Below are 20,275 nucleotides of genomic sequence, written 5' to 3'. Positions count from 1 at the left end.
AACAAACCCACATTACCCAGAAGGAGGCTTCATTCCCCCTTGCCCAAAGGCCTGGTTGAAAACCCAAGTCTTCAAGGCTCTTGAAAATACCAGCAGGTTGGGGTGATCTGGATCTCAGGGGGAACCTCATTCCAGAGGGCTGGCTTGTGAATTGAAATATGTTTATGTATATGCACACATGCATGCAGATGTGTATTTTGTATATCTTATGGATGAAGGAAACTTAGGTAGAAATTTAGTTGCTATATGATAATGAAAGAAAGTAGGATTCCAAGGATTCAAGATGTTTAGATATCTTATGAATTTTCTGTATCTAATAAAGATATTTGAAAATCTGGAAAGCTTACATTGTTGCCTGATTTGTGCATTAGCCCAGTATTGAACTAAGCTGAATTTTGGAATTCAAGACCAGTTATTACATTTTTTAGAAGAATCAATCTATATTAAGATTATGTAACAACAGAATATTGTTAAATTCAACATTATCAAACTAAGATCAGTTACAGAAGAATTGCATACAGGCTTAATCCAAACTTTCCAAATGTTTTTTAAACATTATTTTAAACAATAATTCCATATTTTAAAATTATTACTATTGTTATATAAAATAACTTTCTCTTCTTCAAAGATAGAAAGAAGTTTCAGGTTGAAACTATGTACCAACTTGCCTAAGATTAAACCTCAATGAGATCAACAGGACTTTTTTTTCCTGAATAGTCATGTACAGAATTGTTCTGTAAATAATGGAGTAATCATGTGATCTGGATATTTTCAAAATTCAGTGATCCATTGCTAAATTCTTGTTTGTTTGTTTGTTTTTTTAATCCACCATAGCTTGTGATAGGCAATTGTTACAAGATAAGATAAGTTTTTTTTTAAAAAAAAACAAGAATGCCAAATATTTATGATCCAAGATGAACAATTCTAAAATTAGGAAACTGAAAGAGAGCAAGTGATTGATTATAAAATCAAGTGAAAGAAATGCCACAGTGGAAAAATCATGAAAATATGGGAAAATCTGCAGAATAAGACCTTCTTTGAAGGATAGGGAAAATTAAAGAAATCCTTTAATGAGCTTCCTGCAGTTAGCAGATCCAGCAAATTCCCCTAGCCCATGCATTGCCGGGTCTTGTGCTTATAACAACAAAACATGTATTTAAAATCTGTATGATATCTATGGTTTTGTGCTTGTGTAGTTTCAAAATTACTTGGTGAAAAGAACCTAAAAAATGAAATGAGATACGGCATTGACACGGGTGGATTGACACTGATCCATAAATCTCCACTTAAAATAAAAGAGGTAGAAGGATAAGTTCATGTATTAGAAATATAAGGCCAAATATAATTTAAGAAGTATAACTGAAACTTTTAGGAAGACTCCTATCATTGGAATATAGCTATTGAAGGATACAACTTTCAGTTCAAACAGGACAAAAACAATAAAGGAGGATTTACATTGTTTGTTAAAACTATCTGTATATGCACAGATATTCTGGAATGTTATTTATTAAGGTAAATGAAATAAGTTTTAAAAATAGCACTGTTGCTGATGTCCAGCCAAGAAAAAGAAATAAATATAAGGCTAATGTGGCTGCAGAAAAGGCTTAGGCAAAATTTGAAACTTAGTAAAATGATGTAGAGAAGAGGGGCTGGTCACCAAATAAAAGGGAGGCAGGAACACTAGTGTAGAAATTCTTTAGGAAAGCTAAAGCTCAGAATGAACGGAGGTCAACAAAGGCTGCTAAAAGCAAAAAGGTATTTTTCTGCTATGCTATATTCAAAATAAAAGGAGAAAGAGAAAATGAATGAGATTAAGATCTCTTCGCCATGTAGATTTTATTATATTTATATTTTTATTGTATTTTTTTAATTGTAATGGTTTTATATTTTAATCTTGTTTTATTGTAAGCTGCCCAGAGTCCCCCCGTTGGGGAGAGATGGGCAGTGAATAAATTTATAAAAAAAATAAATAAAAATACTACCTGCTCAGTGAAGGTGGCATAGCAGAAGCAGACAACAAGAAAAGACAGAACCACTCAACTGTTATTTTGGATCAGTCTTCTCTGAGCAGAGGATATGTCTTCTGCTGGTCAGCTGGCCAGGTTCAAGGAGCAGAATTCTAACTCAGGCTGGACAGAAACACAGTTGGGAAATATTTGCTGCCCTTGAATGAGCTCAAACATCAGAAGTCAAATGGAGTGCATTCAACCATACGAAAGGAATTTACTGATGGTCTGGCCAAATTTCCACCCATTAAATTGCAAAATCCTGGAGAATAAATGAAATATCTCATTGGGACAGGTCTCTTGCAGTCTGCACTCACCTAACATTTATTTGTGGGGTCCTTGGTGCTCTCTGAGCTTGATTGTTTGGTTGTTTGGTTTTCAGCCATCAATAGACACATAAAGATAAACATTATTTGAAAGAGACAATAAAAAAGGTAAGGAGGAAACAGAAAGACAGAACACATCCTCTCCAGAAGGCAACACCCAGACAAGCAGGGATTAACACCAGACAAACAATCAAGCAGAAAACAGTACCCTAATAAAGGACCTACCAAGGAGAAAACCACACCCCCACCAACTGGCAAACTACTGCATATAAACAGCGAACAAACCCCACACTCACTAGCACTGATGATGTAACCTAGCCAGGTAATGAAACGTCTGCAAGCAAACAACCAAGCTCAGAGAGCACCAAGGACTCCACAGTTCAACTCTGAGCTGCAGATATTCTCTTCTATTGTAATATTTATTTGGTTGATCACATGCAGCAATGGTCAACAATTTCTTTGTCCCTTTTTGAGAGGTTGTCACAGTTACCATTTTCTGATCACTACTATGATCCATGAAATATCACAAATTGTGTGTCAGGCAGCACAATGCTGGAAATCATTCTGTAGGCTAGATCCTTCCTTTTTAAAGTATCCATGCAAAATAAACAAGTATAATATCATTGTGCAGAAGTGAAAGAGGACTGAGGGTTGATGGCTTGCCTGACATTGTTTAGTGACGTTATGTTTTGGCTGAAATGTGAATCAGCTGCTTTTTTGTTTACCACTCATTAACTGCAACATTCCTCCTGTTCAGTATCTGAAAGCCCTAGAATGAGTTGTTAAAGTACATAAGAAAATAAACAAAGCACAAATAGTAGTTACTGAAAATTAAATCAATTTTATTTAGAAGTTTGTTTTTTCTCCCCTATTCTTAAACTGTTAGTGCTTTCCCCCCCCTTTTTTTTCAATATTAGCTTAATGGAAGATTTGGTAGTGGACACACTCATGTGCAAGCACACATCATTTCCATTTCCATTCTTAAATGGATGTTAGAAAGTTTGTATTACATTTAACCACCTTTCTCTCTTGGAAATCTAAACAAGTTTAGAGTGAATAAATGCAACAAGCAGCAGTTCCACATTTTACTTCCTCCAAATCAGCTGAAAACTGCAGCCTCTAGATGCGTTATCTTGATGCTCCAAATCATTATAGCTGTCAGTTCTTGTAAACAGATACTCTGAGATGCCTTGGAATAAATTACATGGTGGTGGGAAGCTAGAGGAGAAATTGTTGTTTTATAAAAATGACCGGCCCAAATTAACACTAGGGATGATGAGTTTCCTTCCAATAAAACTGTCCAACATAAGCAAAAAAAACATAACATGACCGCTATGGAAGTTCCAAGCCTGGAAAAATGTTGTGCGTGTGTGTGCGTGCACATGCAGGGAAGGTGGGGGTACTGTTGTCCAGCAGTTTGGATTCAGTCACCAAAAAGTGCATGGTGTGGAATGTAGCATCCCTCTACAGCGGTGTTTCTCAACCTTGGCAACTTTAAGATGTGTGGACTTCAACTCCCTTCAATTCTGGGAATTGAAGTCCACCTACCTTAAAGTTGCCGAGGTTGAGAAACACTGTTCTACAGTATCTTAAGCCAGCGATGACTTGGGATCACACAACAGCCATAGGTTTAGGCTAAAGTATATTTTCATCCCTGATTTAAGCGATCCTGAAAACCAAACTAAGTCAAACCATGTATAATGATACAAGTTTTGAAGAAATAAATCTTAAAACTTGCTCTTATGGGAGATGAGCTGTATCCCGTGGAGTTTTCTCTGTTTACTTTTCTGGCTCAGTTTTCCCCAGCCAACATGAAACGGTTAGGAGGGGGGGGGACTCTCTCACCTGTGGCATTTAAGATAAATGTTTTGATGGGATATCTGTACAATTATCAGCAGACAGTGCAATGGTTCCCTCCTTATATGGGCAAAAAGTTTGATGAAACACTCAAGCTTATTGCTGTAGCAGTTCTGATGACTGAAATGAATTCAGCTACCAAAGGTATTGTAAGAAATAGCCCTAAACTGTTTAAGAATAACCATGATACAGAGGAGGAGGAGGAGGAGGAGGAGGAGGAGGAGGAGGAGGAGGAGGAGGAGGAGGAGGAGGAGGAGGAGGAGGAGGAGGAGGAAATTTTCCATTCCTTCTTCTCCCAATGCTTTGCTGCAAATGTAAAAGACTATGCCACTGATTATATTTTGCTATTTCATGTTCACCAGAACAAACTTCTTTCTAGTTGTGGAAACAATCCCAATTTCACTTTCATATATGCAAAGATGGAAAAAATATATTAAGAACCAAATGCACATGAAATATGTTTTACTTCTTATAACTTTGTTAAACTCTTTGGAAGCTGGGTGCATCCATATAGAATTTCTGTCCAGAGAAGAGCTTCCAAACCAGTGTTTTTAAATTTTCTTAGCAATAATCCAAAGGAAGAAATTGAGGTGTTCAATAAAAAAATAGTAATACTGTACGTGTCTGCAACTTTAAGCAGTATGGCATTTCCAAAGGAAAAAGAATACCTGGAAAAGGTATTGTGCCACACAGTCCTGGGCACATGGTATCCAAAATGTCCATCCTTTTCAAGTGTTGTAGAGAGATGTTATGTCAATACATATCTATGCACTCTGGAGCACCTTCTGGAGGTTGAATCCAAACCACTGCATGGACCTTGCCTTCTTGTCCACATGTCTTGCAAAGACTTCATAGATCCAAATAGTTCTTTCCTTTGTACACTCCCCAGCCAGACTCACCTAGGAAGACAAAACTAAAAAAGAATATCCTACGTGCTGAAGAATGAAAAAAAAAAAAGAATTAGGGGGCAGGAGGGAGGAGTAATATATTCAAGTTTTAAAACCTATGCAAATTTTCCCAATGAGTCAGACTCCAGCTTGCTATCTTGAGCTGGTGAGATGAAAGTGCTGCTCAAGGTGACCTTCTTCTCCATTCCCAAAATGCTGTAGGCCTATGCAAATTTTCCCAGTGAGTCATACCTAATAGACACTACTGGTGCTTAAACAGAAAGGTAAATGGATACAGGTAGTCCTTGCTTAACAACCATTTGTTTAGTGATGGTTCTGACTTAGGACGATGCTGAAAAAACTGGCTTGCGGCCAGTCCTCACACTTACAGCCATTGCAGCATCCCAACAGTCACATGATCACGATTTGGGCACTTGGCAACCAGTTTGCATTTATGACGTCTCAGTGTCCCGTGGTCATGTGATCACCCTTTTCAACCTTCCCGGCTGGCTTCTGGCAAGCAAAATCAATGGGGAACCACGTGATTCACTAAATGACCAATGGCTTACTTAACAGCCTCAGTGATTCACTTAATGACCACTGCAAAACATGTAAAATTTGATTGGATTCATTTAATGACTGCTTCACTTAGCAACCACAATTCTGGTCGCAATTGTGGTCATTAAACAAAGACTGCCAGAGAAAACTCAATGGGATACAGCTTATCTCCCATAAGAGCAAGTTTTACTGCAGACAAATAGCCAGTTATACCTTTTAATTATCCATTCCTATAGGCAACTAATTGAAAATACTGTGAACTGGAGCTTCAAAATGAAACTGTAACTGCTTCAGGAACTCAGAAAGACTATGCTCCCAAGTCAAAAAAGGGGACTTTCAATTCTATAGAGTTCTGTTGTAGGTCCAACTCAGTGAATGAGCCTGATAGGTCTCACTGGTTGGGCTTAAGTCCAGTTGGGGGAGGTTCTGGCTTCAAAGGGCTCAAAGAGGATTTTCTCTAGGATTAGCAAAACAAAAGGAGAAAGCTCAGAGCTGGCTGTCCCATTCTGCGGTTCTCCTGAAGTAGAGAAAAAGAGGTTGAAACGAGGGGTTTCTTTATCCTTTTGTATCAGAGTTCTAATTCAGTTTTTCCCACCTAGGAAAAATGGGGGACACGAAAGGTGATCAAGACAGACAAAAGAGTCCTTTCCCCAGCAAAGCAGATCCTCTGTATCTGTATCTATCTAGTGTAGAAGGGAACTGTTCCCTGTAACCTGTATTTTTGACCTCTTGACTTGATCATAAATGGATACCAGCCTTGAGCCAAATACTGAGTACAACTTAGAGTATAAATGCAAATCAGGTAACAGGAGAAAGAGCTTCTCACAAAGGTCTACACACTTTTCACCAAGTAGAAAGTTTCAGAAGCTCTGCTTCCAATGATGCCTGGGGAGTTAAAAGTTATATTGTGTCTGGCATTTACAATTCCATCACTGATGCTGATGAAATGAATCAGATACTGCCCAAGGGGTGGATGTTATCCACTACATCTATAAGACAATTGGCTAAAATTATTTTTGCTGGAGTCAGAAGTCAGAGGTGCCCAGCAGGGGGCAGTCAAAGGGGGCAAATGCCCAAAGCATCAGAACCTGTGGATGTCTCTGACTGGAGTATAAATCTTATTCAGAATTGTTAATGTAAAATTATTGTCTTGTCCATAGTAATAATTACCTGCAATGAATATACAGAATGCTACTAAAAAGCAATCAACAATTACATTCCTTTTTTCCCCCCAATGATGATGATCCTCAAATCCTCATTCCTGAAGCATTCCTTCAGGCACCTGAGTTTTAGCTTGGAAGTCTTTTTTAAAAAAACGGGTCAAGAGATTGCCATACGTTCTACATCGGATATTTATCTTTACATTACTATCCTGGAGGGCATTCAGAAGCACAGTGATAAATTACGTGGTGAAAAGATTTAGTACAAGGACATAGCTCTACAGTTTCTGTTAACTGCTCCATTACGAAATTGCCACACTTTTAGATTAAATCTCCCTGGAGAACTAAAACGGCAACCCTCTATGGACCCTCAACTAAGAGATAATGGCCTCTGAACTGAGATGTTCAGGATTGGAATATCAATCTAGCATGCATTCTTAAAAGAAGTTGCTGTAAAAATTTCCCAAGGCCTCCATTTCATACTTTATGTGTATGTTTCCTAAATTCATACAAATATTTGATAAGAAAGCAATGCAAGTCCATTTTTTTCATATGTTTACAGAAACATACTTCTTGTTTAATCATAGTGATGATACTGGTAGGGATGAATACATCTTTCAGTTTGGGTGTCTTGTTTTAAACTCAGCCCATTCAATTTTTGCATTGGTTTACAATTTTTTAAAGGAAAGAAAAATGCATTGAAATAGTTGCAGTTACTTCCATGCATTTCTCCCATAATACCTGCACCTATGTGTAATTTGTCCAATATAAAATATTTGCCCAATATAATCAGGTTTTTTTCCCTAATTTGTCACTAATATATGCATTTTATTTATATTCCCTTCTTAATATATTATTTTATCAAATTGCATTACAACATTCAATGCAGTGCATGCACAGAAGGGATAGATGTAAATTGGATAGATTTACATTACAATATGAACCCAGAAAATTTACTGGGGACTCCTGGGGAAGAAATGGAGAACTGAAGATGGCTGAGAGTGGAGCCAATGACCACAGTGGAATGAGGAGCCAGTAAACGGACTGCCTTCTTGGAATACCTCTCCTTATGAGGAGACCATAGAGCAGCAATATCTGGTGGGTTTAGAGCTCTGGGAGTTGAGGGACTGCCATTTTTACTCAAGCCATGGTCACTGCCTTTAAAAGGACACTTGGTTCACATACTTCCTTTCTTAATCACTTCTGGAAGTTGCTTCTTAACAGTTGTTTGAATATTAAGAACCTTCAGAAAGACAAGTTTCATTACAACGGGTTAGTCCCCTTCAATCCTTGGCAAAAGAAGTTTTATGCAAGTTTAAGGACTTAAAAAACTCTTATTTTGGAATAAAGAGCAAAAGGGTGATTAGAATGTTGATAAGGGAAAGAAAAACGAGATAAGATGGGACTTTGAAGGTTGGACTCTAGAGGGAACCAGAAAGAACTAAAGATTATAATTAAAGGAGAAGAGACCCACTAATACAAAATGGAGCAAAATAATCTGATTTTGGAAGAATTCAAGGATATTTGTGAACAATGCACTCAGGAGTTACTTTTAAGATTGTCTGCTATGATAAAAATGGATTTAAAAGAGGTTATAGAAGAGGAACGGATTTTACTGGACAAAACAGACTGAAACCAATTTGAATGTGGACCTGAAAGTGGATTTAAAAATGTCAGGCTACAAGAATTATACTGAAAAGAATGTTATCCTGGATTAACAAATGAAACCAGCTGATGTCATACTAATTAAAAGAGATATACAAATAACAAACCAGAAGAGTGGCTTGGATAACTTTCTTATTTGGGATTTACAAAAGAGACATGTTAACGTTTAAAGGAGCTTCTGAGAAGAAACAAAGAGAAAATGAAAAGAAATCAAATTCTGGGACACTATTTAAAGAGGTTAAATATCAAGATTGTTAAAAGCAAAGGGAAGGAATATAAAGTTGGTTTATCTGATGGTTAAAATATTTGTTTGTTTGTTTGTTTGTTTGTTTATATTAAACAGATTTATAAGGCCACCCAAATGAAACACGGTACTTCGGGCAGTTTACAGAATTAAAAATCATAAAAACACAATAGACACCCCTGGAGGCAGCAAACACATTCATATCAGCCACTTGATTGGCTCTGAAGCAGCCTGGGGTCCACAGGCCCACTGACAGAACCACGTCTTTGGGGCCTTCTAGAACAGGAGCAAGCAGGGAGGCAATCTTATGTCTGGGGGAATGATGGTCCAGAGCCACTATGGAGAAGCTGTTGTTGTTGTTTCTGGTAACTCTTAATGGATCTTTGCTGACCAGGACTGAATGATGAGACTTTAAAGATTTGTTAATAGACAATAATGAGATATTTTGTTGCACTTTCAGAGAAAGTGGTAAGTTACTGTGTTAAAAGTAAAGGAATATAAAGTTGGTTTATTTGATTAAGGTTAAAATATCTCTGTTGTTATTACTGGTAACCCTTAATGGTTTTTTGCTTATTAGGAATGAATGACAAGGCTTTAAGAGATTGAGATATGGGAAGAAGAGATCCTTTGTGGTAGTATCAGAGAAGATGATACGTTACTGAAATTGTTTGTACTTGACATGATGAAGGGGGAAGTCATTTCCTTATATATGTCTTTTCTTTTTTCATATATATATATATATATATACACACACACACACACACACACATACATACATACACACACATATACACACACACACATACACACACATACATACACACACACAATACAATACAAACTAAAATATGTATGTATATGTGTGTGTATGTGTGTGTGTGTGTGTGTGTTAGTTTGTCTTAGTTTTTTTAATCTTTGTACCTTTAAAGTGTAATAACAATTATTATTAAAAAAATGAACTAAGCAATTTTCTCCCCATCCCTAGGCACTAGTCTTTTCAAAAGTAATACTCATTCAGTGAAAGGGAGCTTATGTTCAAATAGGTATAGAGAGAATTGCTGGGAGATGTGCTAATAGGTGCTACATTTCTACTTCTATCCTAAAGCCTTTGTGTGATGGATTCTTCCAAGAATTCAGCCCAGATGCACAATTTTAGATGAGCAGGACAACATACTTGAAAACTGATTATTACCTATGAACTGAATGTGTGGTCAGTGTGGAAATCTAATTTTTTAAATAGAATTCCAAGTAATAAAATAGTTGCATCCAGAGTCTGCAGGCGATGTAGGATATTGGATTTCAAATGGGAAATGCTCTGATATAATTTGGTTAGTGCACTCAAGAGTTGTTAAAGTGTACTTTTTTTTAAATACTCAGTGTATCAGGTATGGCTGCATTGAATTATGCATCTTGTGTGATTCATAAGTAGTCTAAAGGCAAGAAACTAAACTGAATGATTTAAAATTTAATATTGCAATAATTATTATATAGAGATATTGTTCCATCCTTCATAACTATGTTGAATAAAGAAACGTTGACTGAATAGCTGGCATAATCAATGGTAGGGAGAATATAATCTGAAATGTCCAAGGTCAAAAACACTGCTATAATGAATTTCAGGCAACAAGTATTAATAAGTAATAAGTATTTCCATACTAAAGAGTTAGTCATTGTGGATAAGATGAACAAGGACAGTAGCAGCTTGACGTGCCATTTCCCATGTCTTTTATTTTTTTTTAATGACAGTGTTACCAATTTTAAATGTAATATAGAAAAGCATGAAATTCTCCTGAGAAATACTGCTAATCCTCAATATTTGAACTGCTCTTGAAATTTCTGCAGAGGTTTTGCCCTAGAAAGATTGTATACATCTTTCAGGTTCACTCTTATTGCATGTGCGGATATAATAAAACCTGCCAAGAGCAACAGTAGTGCTGAAGAATTATATGCTGCCTGAATCCTGGAGTCTGATGGCTGGAGAAGACTACCTTGCTATGACCCTTCTGCACCTGCAGCACTACCAACACCAGAACCCTGGATGTATCCAAGCTGGAGCTTTAGTTACCACCAAGGCTACCACTGGTAGTGATTCTGTTGCTGGTGGCCAACAAAGTGGAGGTGGGACAGGTTCAGATCTACTGGAGCTGCAGCTCCTCCCTTCCTCAAGATCAGTCCTCAGGATAAGTCTTCAGGCTAATCCCGTTATATTGCATTATATTGTCCTATTTCATTATAATGAATGACAGAGGAAACTATATGAGCCTGTCTGGGAAAGCATGGATGAAAAATGGCTCCCTGCCCCCTCATTCAGGGATGGTTTGAAATGCAAGGCAGGTTCCACGACAGGCCTTTGTTTCATCTCAAGAGTATATTTTTCATTGACTTCAGTATTTATTTGTTGCTGTTCATTTACCTTGCAATATTGGAATATAAAATACATATTCATGAATGCTGATCTAAGTCTTAATTTTCTAAAAGGAAAGGGGAAAATGCTTGCTAACGATATACACTTCTAAATCAAGTCTATTCTGCATCCTTTATCCACAGTCTGGAGCCTTCTTTAGATTTATAGCCTGCTGTCTCCCCAATACTAGAAACAGATAGTTTCATTTCTTTACTGCACTCAGCTGGATGTAATCCATACAGTTTGTAGGGAATTGGCGCTCAGTCATGATAATTCATTGTTGGCTGATGAATGGTTTGGGCCATCTAATATGCATTTCAAATTGGAGATGCTTTGTTTGTGCTCAGTATGTACCTACTTCCAATTCTGGCACATTCACATTTGGTAAATAGGAATATGTGAATCAGAGTAATAGTATGATGGGCATATAAAAAACAATGCCAAGGCATTTTCACTTTTAAAAATATAGTTGCAGTCAACAACCACAGTGTACTTGCAGCATGAGAGACATTGCACACTCTGTGTCAGCAAGTAGCACAAGGAAGAAAAAAAATAATTTCACCTGCCACATAGGATTCTGCCCACCATATTGCATTTCTTATGTACTGCCTCAAGATAAAATACTTAATGAAAAGAAACAACTTCCAGGCCAAGTTAAGGAGCTTGGGATTCCACCACCAGCAACAGAAAGGAACCAGCTAGGCAAGGTCAATCAGGAAGATTGATAAACTAAGTATCATTTCAGCTATCAGCTACCTAAAAGAAAGAGCTTTTAAAGCTGGCATTTCAGAGTCCACATTGATCTGCCATCCATCAGAGATTGCTTTACTGTATTCCTATCCCTGAATGTCTTACTTACTAGTTCGTTTCTCAGGGAAGCACCCCTGCACCTGGCTATCCATTGAATGTGTCCCTTTCTATGCTTCCTAGGGCTAGGTGGTGGCTCAGCTGGTGGGGTGATGTCAGAAGGGAAGATTTCTGCCACTAAGGGATCTTCTGGAGGGAAGTAGGAACCCTAAATCCCATCTCAGGGTTTCCAGAATTTCTTTGCTGCTGATAGCCCTCAAAATCAGGGAGCTCTAGATTTTCATCTGCAAAGGAGCCTCACAAAGAAGGATGTATTTGCTCTCCCTTGTTTGCTATTTTCCAGTCCACGTTCAATCCATATTCCATGAATACTCACTGAACTGGTTGCTCTCATTTTTTCCTTCCATAAAATATGGCAGAATTTTTACCTTGGCAAAACCTGGGTAGAAATTCTTGGATACACAACATGGCACAGTTAGATAAGCACCTCAACTGTATACTGGATTGAAGTGGTAAAAAACAGTGTGAATTTTTCTCTGTTGGAGGGCTGGTCTTCACAACAAGCTTGCACAGTGGGAGTATGAGCTGCTGACCATTTCTCAGTCTAGGAATGTATTACGTCATTCTCTACCCATCCACAGCCCAACAAGAAGGCAATCTCTACCCACCTTTTTCCAACAAAAGAATTGTTTTCTGGCTCAAGTGGTCCTGCCTGATTTCCTGCTGCTAAACAACTCCACTCCAATCCACTACTTGTGTACTATGGCAAAAATATCTCCTCTGGTCACTGCTCCTGCCCTCCATGGCCATTTTTTTAAAAACTTCATTGATAGAACAGTGGAATAGTGAAAAGTTGTACCTGTCTATTTTGTTTTGTTTTTAACCAGGTGAAAGTGCCTGAAAATAATAAAACTGAGGGGTTTTCTACTGATCCAGGAGGGGTGAAGAAGAAAGGGAATCCATCAGAAAGGGGCTGAGATAGAACATCAGATCATCACCAAGGCCAAAGCAGAAGAAGAGACTGAAATCTGGAAAGGTTTTTTTTTTTTTTAAGCTGGCTTTATTTCCAGCTGGTTTATGCACAGGAATCCATCAGTTTAAGGCTGCAGATGGAAAAGCCCAGAGTGAAGATTCAAATTCTCTCTTATACCCCTAAGCAGTTCAAATCCATTGCCTTTTCTTCCTGTTACATTGCAATGAACTGTTTGATTGACTGCTGATTGTTTATATAGCTGACAATGCAGCTTAGAATCTGCTGGCTCTAAACTTGATTTCGTAACTTCCCTGAAGTGTATGTGTAGGTGGTGTCACATTGATTACACTAACAACTACATTCACAGCCTGAACATAGAAAAAAAGAGTAGTTATGTAAACATTTTGATTTTTTTTTTTCAAAATACACTCCCACTTCTGTTTCTGGAAATGAATGTGAATTGTGAGTAGGTGCTTCATAATGATTGCATCTACAGTATGTGCTATTGATTGGTTATTTGAGACTCAGTTTGGTGTAGTGGTTAAGGCATCGGGCTAGAAAATGGGAGACCATGAGTTCTAGTGTGGCCTTAGGCACAAAGCCAGCTGGGTGACCTTGGGCCAGTCACACCCTCCCAGCCATAGGAAGCAGGCAATGACAAACCACTTCTGAAAAACCTTGCCAAGAAAACTGCAAACAGTTGCCAGGAGTAGGAGTCGAAAACTGAGGCACAGAAAAAAATGCTATTTACAGTATATGTTTTGTTTATTTATTTATTTATGTATTTATTTATTTATGTATTTATTTTATGTATTTCACAGGGCTTATATGTTGTTCCAGCTGAGACTGACTCTAAGCAGTATACAATTTCCAACTTCTTAAGCTCAGATTGAAAGAAAACTATTGGCAAAAGAATATAAGGGTTGTTGTTGTTGTTGTTTGCATGTACCAGCACAGCTGGTGGGCTTCTGGACAAATTAACTGACAAGATGTACTTAGTTGCCCCATCAGAACTTGATGCAGAATACACAATTTGTTTCATTGTTTTCATAGTCAAGTCTACCATGATCCCTTTTTGCTTCCATCTAGTGGTTGTCTGGATTTACAGCCCAGTTATGGTAGCCACAGCATAGTTATTAAACTTGTAGCATGTGAGAAGCAATGGTTAAACTGGGATGGTTATAGAAAAGCTGGGGCAGTTTTGTGACTTCCGAATTAGATGGAAATGATGACAAATGGCTATTGGTTTACATATGCTACAGGTTTGTTAGAAGATTTGAGCTTAGTATGTGGTTACTTCACCCACTTAATGTTTTATCATTAATAGATGGTCAAGAGCAGAGTTATGTAACATTCAGAGTATACAAGCCCCATTCCATATAGCTTTCTATATTAACCAGATGTTGTAACATAATAAAATGTATTTACATACTGTACAAATGATTACCCCAGGCACAAATGAAGAGACGAAGACTTGTATCGGTTATCACTTAGGTCTGTGTAAAGATTTGAAATGGTGATTTGGTTCAAAGGTGATTAAATCAAATATTTCAGTTAATTTTTAACATCAAGCTGAATCAAGGCCTTCAAACTGCTTTGGAGGGATTCAGTTGCAATTCAGAGATTTGGTGGATTTTCTGGCTGTGCAGCTGTCAAACAACTTTCCTTCCATATATGGATAAAGCTGAGACAGTGGTCAATCTGATATTGACCTAAATAGCCAGAAATGAGTTTAATCACCTCAGTTTCTGCTACCTAGGCACTTAAGGGAGTAATACTTTGTTGTTCATCCCATATTTCTGTTAGGATTTGTTTATGCAGGTTCTAAGATTCAGATTTATTTGCTATTCCTTTTTGCTGGATTGCTTTTTCTTCTGTGATAGTTTCTCCTTAAACCACAGGTTTCTAGCTTTATCCTTACTTAATCTCAATATCTCAGTATATATGTCTGACCTGTGATATAGCTCTTTGTAGTGTCAAGGCTTGAACATACCTCAAAAATATTTTGGAAGAGGTTACACATGATTACAACTGCAGCACCTCTTTAAAACATGTTTTGTTTGTTTTCAGGCTGAAAAAAGACATATTGTAGCTGCTTTAAGGAAGTCCTGCTTTCACACATTTTGAATCATCTCTTCCAAATCCTTCTTGAAGGATGCACAGCTTTATTACTTTCTGTATTCTCTGTGTCTGCAGTTTTTCAGATATTTCAATCTCCCTTTCACTGACATTTCTTTCTCCCTATTCCCCCTGAAGTAATTAAAAATGCAAAACAAACTCCTATTTTTCTTTTCTGATTTTTGTTTGTTTCTGTCTAATCTTAGAATGAATGAATGATTTCATGAGTGGTCTAAAATATTGTAAAAGCCAGCACATTATTGTGTATGTTTGATGGACTATATTGTAGTTCATTATATTCACAATACTGAAAGTACACAGCGTTCTCAAACTCCTTTAAAGAAGAGAAGGGAGGGGAGGGGAGGGGAGGTGAAGAAAAGAGAAAAAACGAGCAGTGCATAGCAAGTTATCAGCAGAGAAGAGCCTTGCCAATCACCATGCCAACAAGTTTGCAAGTGGTTCTTAGATATTTATAAAACCTTGCTTTCTTAAAAGTTTAAGTTATAGTAGGATATTTTCTGCATTGTTTCAGAACAATTTTTCTAAAGGCTCTTTCTGAATGATTTGTGGGCTGCTATGCTGTATTTTTTTCCATCTCTGCTATTGCTGCTGTAAAATAGGTGAAAGAGATATTTCAAGGAATTATTACCCCATAACCTTTGAAGTATTCAGCTGAAACTTTGCAGCACAGTTAACATCGTCTAAAGGATGTCTCAGTCCTGCTATTTTCAGTCTAATTTCATCCCATTTGGCCACAAAATGAAGCAGCTGTAGGCAAGCATAACTTATGGTTTCATACATCAAAGAAAATTTCAAATCAATTTGATTTGAATCCTGTTGCCTTCAAAATTCAAATTTCAATAAAATTTTGCTGAGTTTGAATCTTAAATGCAGATTTTGGCTAATCTGTAAAGCCACAGTGTCTATGCTGAGTTTAGAAACCAAGGAAGACTGATTGTTTTTAATTCTTGCATATTTGCTTATTAAAAATATTTGCAGGTACCAATGAAATCTGCAAGTCCAGCATTCTGAGATTTCTCTGCAAACTGCTATTAGCATAGCTTGCTAAGATTTGGCCATTTGAATTACTTAGCTGGGATAATCTCATGATTTAAGGTCCTGAAGTAGAAGTATAGAGAATGGAGAGTAAAAGAGAGCTGAATAATTACAATAAGAATGTTACAGTGAAAAATAAATAAAAGATTTTACAGTTGCTTTAAATCAGAATGTAATAGACAGATGATTTCAGTGAAGAATTACTCCAAAGGTCACCTTGCCAATCCGCTGCTCACATGTAGGGTCATTCAGATAAGCATCTCTTGCATTGCCTTCCATAGGTAAAGGGGAGTTGTCTGGTGAAGAACTTATTCCATCTTTGGAGCCTTTGTATGTGATTAAGGATTCTGGGAGTTGTTCATTGCAAATGGTTATCCTCTACACTTAGAGACTGCTGTGATAGGGTGCAGAGAATTTGTTTGTCTCCATTGACCCTGAATGCAAACAATGTGTAATCAAGTTGTATAATGCTTGCAGAAGAACTGCATGTTTCAAGAACAGGAGGCCCATGTGAAGTTCGTATCTGCAAGATGGTCATTCATTAAAGCTTATCTTGAATATCGTGGTCCTCACCTTTACAGCGCTTATACTGTGGCCCCTGTTTTAAGATGCATGTGTTTCAGAAACTCAAGGCAAGGCTGTCATTTTGCATGTAGTCCCATTTCTCATGATGAGAAGTTTTTTGTTGTTTATTCGTTTAGTCGCTTCCGACTCTTCGTGACTTCATGGACCAGCCCACGCCAGAGCTTCCTGTCGGTCGTCAACACCCCCAGCTCCCCCAGGGATGAGTCCGTCACCTCTAGAATATCATCCATCCATCTTGCCCTTGGTCGGCCCCTCTTCCTTTTGCCTTCCACTCTCCCTAGCATCAGCATCTTCTCCAGGGTGTCCTGTCTTCTCATGATGTGGCCAAAGTATTTCAGTTTTGCCTTTAATATCATTCCCTCAAGTGAGCAGTCTGGCTTTATTTCCTGGAGGATGGACTGGTTTCATCTTCTTGCAGTCCAAGGCACTCTCAGAATTTTCCTCCAACACCACAGTTCAAAAGCATCGATCTTCCTTCGCTCAGCCTTCCTTATGGTCCAGCTCTCGCAGCCATATGTTACTACAGGGAACACCATTGCTTTAACTATGCGGGCCTTTGTTGTCAGTGTGATGTCTCTGCTCTTAACTATTTTATCGAGATTTGTCATTGCTCTTCTCCCAAGGATTAAGCGTCTTCTGATTTCCTGACTGCAGTCAGCATCTGCAGTAATCTTTGCACCTAGGAATACAAACTCTTTCACTGCTTCTACATTTTCTCCCTCTATTTGCCAGTTATCGATCAAGCTGGTTGCCATAATCTTGGTTTTTTTGAGGTTTAGCTGCAAACCAGCTTTTGCACTTTCTTATAAAAGACTCTTTCTCATTTTAGGAAACCATTGCAAACCAGTCTTTGGAATGTAGATCTAGAAACTTTTTTTTTTCTCTCTCTCTCTCTTTCTCTCTCTCTCATTCTCCCCCCCCCCCATCCTATATATTACCCTTGTTAGAAACTACATACAAGGTAGCTTACATAATATCAAAACAATACAAAACAATACAAAAATATACCTATACTAATTAGGTATAATAATTCAGGATTCTGGAAAAACTTAAAGGGAAAGGTTTCTTATAATTAAGAAACCTGACAATGTAAGAACGTGGCTAGAGTGGAGTTGGTACTTGGAACTGCCAAGGCTTCTGTACTGCCAAAGCACTAAAAGCAAAAATATCTGCAGAAAAAAATTCATTGGAGCCCCAAATGTAGGTGGGCAGGGTTATGATGAAGTCACATATTGAATATTTCTCATTTTTAATGTATGAATAGAACAACTGGAATCTGAATGTTTGCTTTGTTTTAAACTGCAACATAGCAGTTTTGAATAAAATCTTTCCTGTCATGCCACAGGTCCCTGCAGAACCCTTCTGGGACTATACAAGTTGGCAGGGCTGGATGGTTGGGCCATCATACAACATAAGCTCATTACACAGACTCTTATTATTCAAAGACAAAAAGTATACACCTCCAAAAGTGCTAATCTCTAGCAAGTGCAAAATAAGAACCTATGTTCCTTGATTTGGGCTGCAAAACTCTGGACATTTTCTAGATAGTAGTCTGCTGTTAGTTCTTTGCAGTCCAGATTTGAAGACCTGTTAAAGCTTTGACTTGTCCACTAAACGTTATCAGGAATGCTGTGGAGAAGGGGTCTATCTCACAGATAAAGATACTGACCCATCTGTAAAGAAAGTGACCCATCATAAATAACCTTGAGGGCTGCATTAAGATAAAATCATTGTCCATGGTTCTTCTAAGAAAAGAAAAGGAAAAAAATAATAATGAAAGAAGCTAGAAAGAAAATTAGCAGAAGAAATCCAGTAAATACTGTTTAAAGCCTGCTTCAGAGCTTTTGAAGTCATTTGTGAAAAGTGTGTGAAATTAATTTACTTCACCCATGCTTCATCAAGCTGTTCAGCATTATTGGAAGTCAGGTGGGAGCATCAAGAGATTTTATTTTTTGGTTATAAACTTAAGCAGGCTATAAACAGGAATGTTATTCCTGGAATTAAGCTGGTTGACAGTCCAATAATATATTTCTAGTGAGATAAATGTGTGTGAGAGAAATCTATTCAGTTATAAACTGCTGCTATAGATCCTGTACAAACAGTTCAAGGGTATTTTTAGAGACTGAATCTTTCAGCTTTCACTGCTGCACAGGAAGAATCTTTACTGGAATCACATACAAAAATTACAATTCCTAGAGAACCTTCCATTATGAGTAGTTGCTTAGACGTACAACTTATGAAGTCCTAGAGGCAAACTTTCATATTTTACTTATTCTATGCATTATACCCATTTTATTTAACTATACATTAATACAATATTAATAAATTGTTATTTGGAAGACTCTCTCATAACAAGCTGAGAACCATATCCTACATCAGCTTTGGGCATAGGCTTGTAGGGGTGGGGGCTGGTTCAATAATTGTCTACTTTTTTGGGGGGGGCAGAGGCAAAAACAGTCCTATTTTAATCTGGACAGATGGAATGATGAAATACAGTATGGTGAGATGTTTAACAAAGTTTTCTCTCAAGTTTATCACAATAATTTTCTACTCTGGATGAATAGGCCTACTGTAAAGAGAAGGCCTAGGACTAAGAAGAGGCAAAAGACCAAAAAATATACAAAGAATAGATGGTCTTGCTATCAATGAATTGGTGGCTTTGAAAATTCAGAAAGGCTTTGCAGAAATATTTAAATGTTAGTGTTGGGTTTAAAACAGACTGAGAAGAGTAAAGAACTGGAGCTGGCCTAGGTACAATGAGCAGTGAAAGAAACCTAGCTGACAGCTGGAGTAATATAGGTACTATTTTATTTCTTTATTATCCAATCTAGAGCAGGATTTACAGCAAATTCTTCAACTTACATTTCCAGATTAATTTTCTGAAGACTGAAATGGAGAGAAAAAGCAAAATGATCAGAGATCTCCAAAATGAGGTAAGATTATTTTTTTTTCCCCTGAAAGGTTTTGAATAATTGCTACAATTTTGTTAGGAAACCAAATTCACATTACATGTGTCAGTGTTTGTTTTTGTAAGGAAAAGAAAAGGAGTTATTAGATTCCCAGCATATTCTCAATATTGTACTACCTGTTGTTTTATTATATATTTAAAATGACATATTGCAGCAGAAAGACCAGGTTCTGAATACTTAAACGTTCTGCCCTTATAAAATTGTAATTGATACAATAAATTATCCTGAATGCTTACTCACAGTAACTCTGTTTGCTAATTTGTAGGTAAGCATAGAGTACCTGGATACTTCCTTTGCCCCACCATAAACTTGACAAAGACCCTGTTGGGAGTTTTTGATTCTTTCTCATAACTTTGTTATATGCTATGTATTTATATAACCAGTTGTGCTGGCTGAACATAAAAGGGCTATGCAGGGTGGACCAGGACTATAGGCTAGACTGGAAGTAATAACAAATCACTTCTATGTTATTACCAAGTCAGCCAAATGAACGTTCTTATGAGTCAAGCTTGACTTGAAAGAGACTTTAACTTTCTATGTAAAAATATTTTGATACAGTTGATTCTCATTATTTGTGGATTCCATATTTGCCAATCTGCCAACTCACTAAAATTTATTTGTAACCGCAAAATCAATACTCATGACACTTTTGTGGTAATT

General features: G+C 37.3%; 1 protein-coding gene across 2 annotated transcripts in view; it reads left to right on the top strand.

Annotated features, from left to right (window-relative positions):
* Positions 1-20,275, top strand: part of LUZP2 (leucine zipper protein 2) — a 376,168-nt gene that overhangs the window by 214,895 nt on the left and 140,998 nt on the right. For both annotated transcript variants that reach the window (XM_063293144.1, XM_063293139.1), the window contains one exon: positions 19,517-19,579. In XM_063293144.1, coding sequence (XP_063149214.1) covers positions 19,517-19,579 — 63 coding nt within the window. The remainder of the gene's footprint in view (positions 1-19,516; positions 19,580-20,275) is intronic.

Source organism: Candoia aspera, chromosome 1 (assembly GCF_035149785.1).
Source record: "Candoia aspera isolate rCanAsp1 chromosome 1, rCanAsp1.hap2, whole genome shotgun sequence".
NCBI lineage: Eukaryota > Metazoa > Chordata > Lepidosauria > Squamata > Boidae > Candoia > Candoia aspera.
Note: the sequence above shows the minus strand (reverse complement) of the source record. Positions and strands in the feature narration are given on the sequence as shown.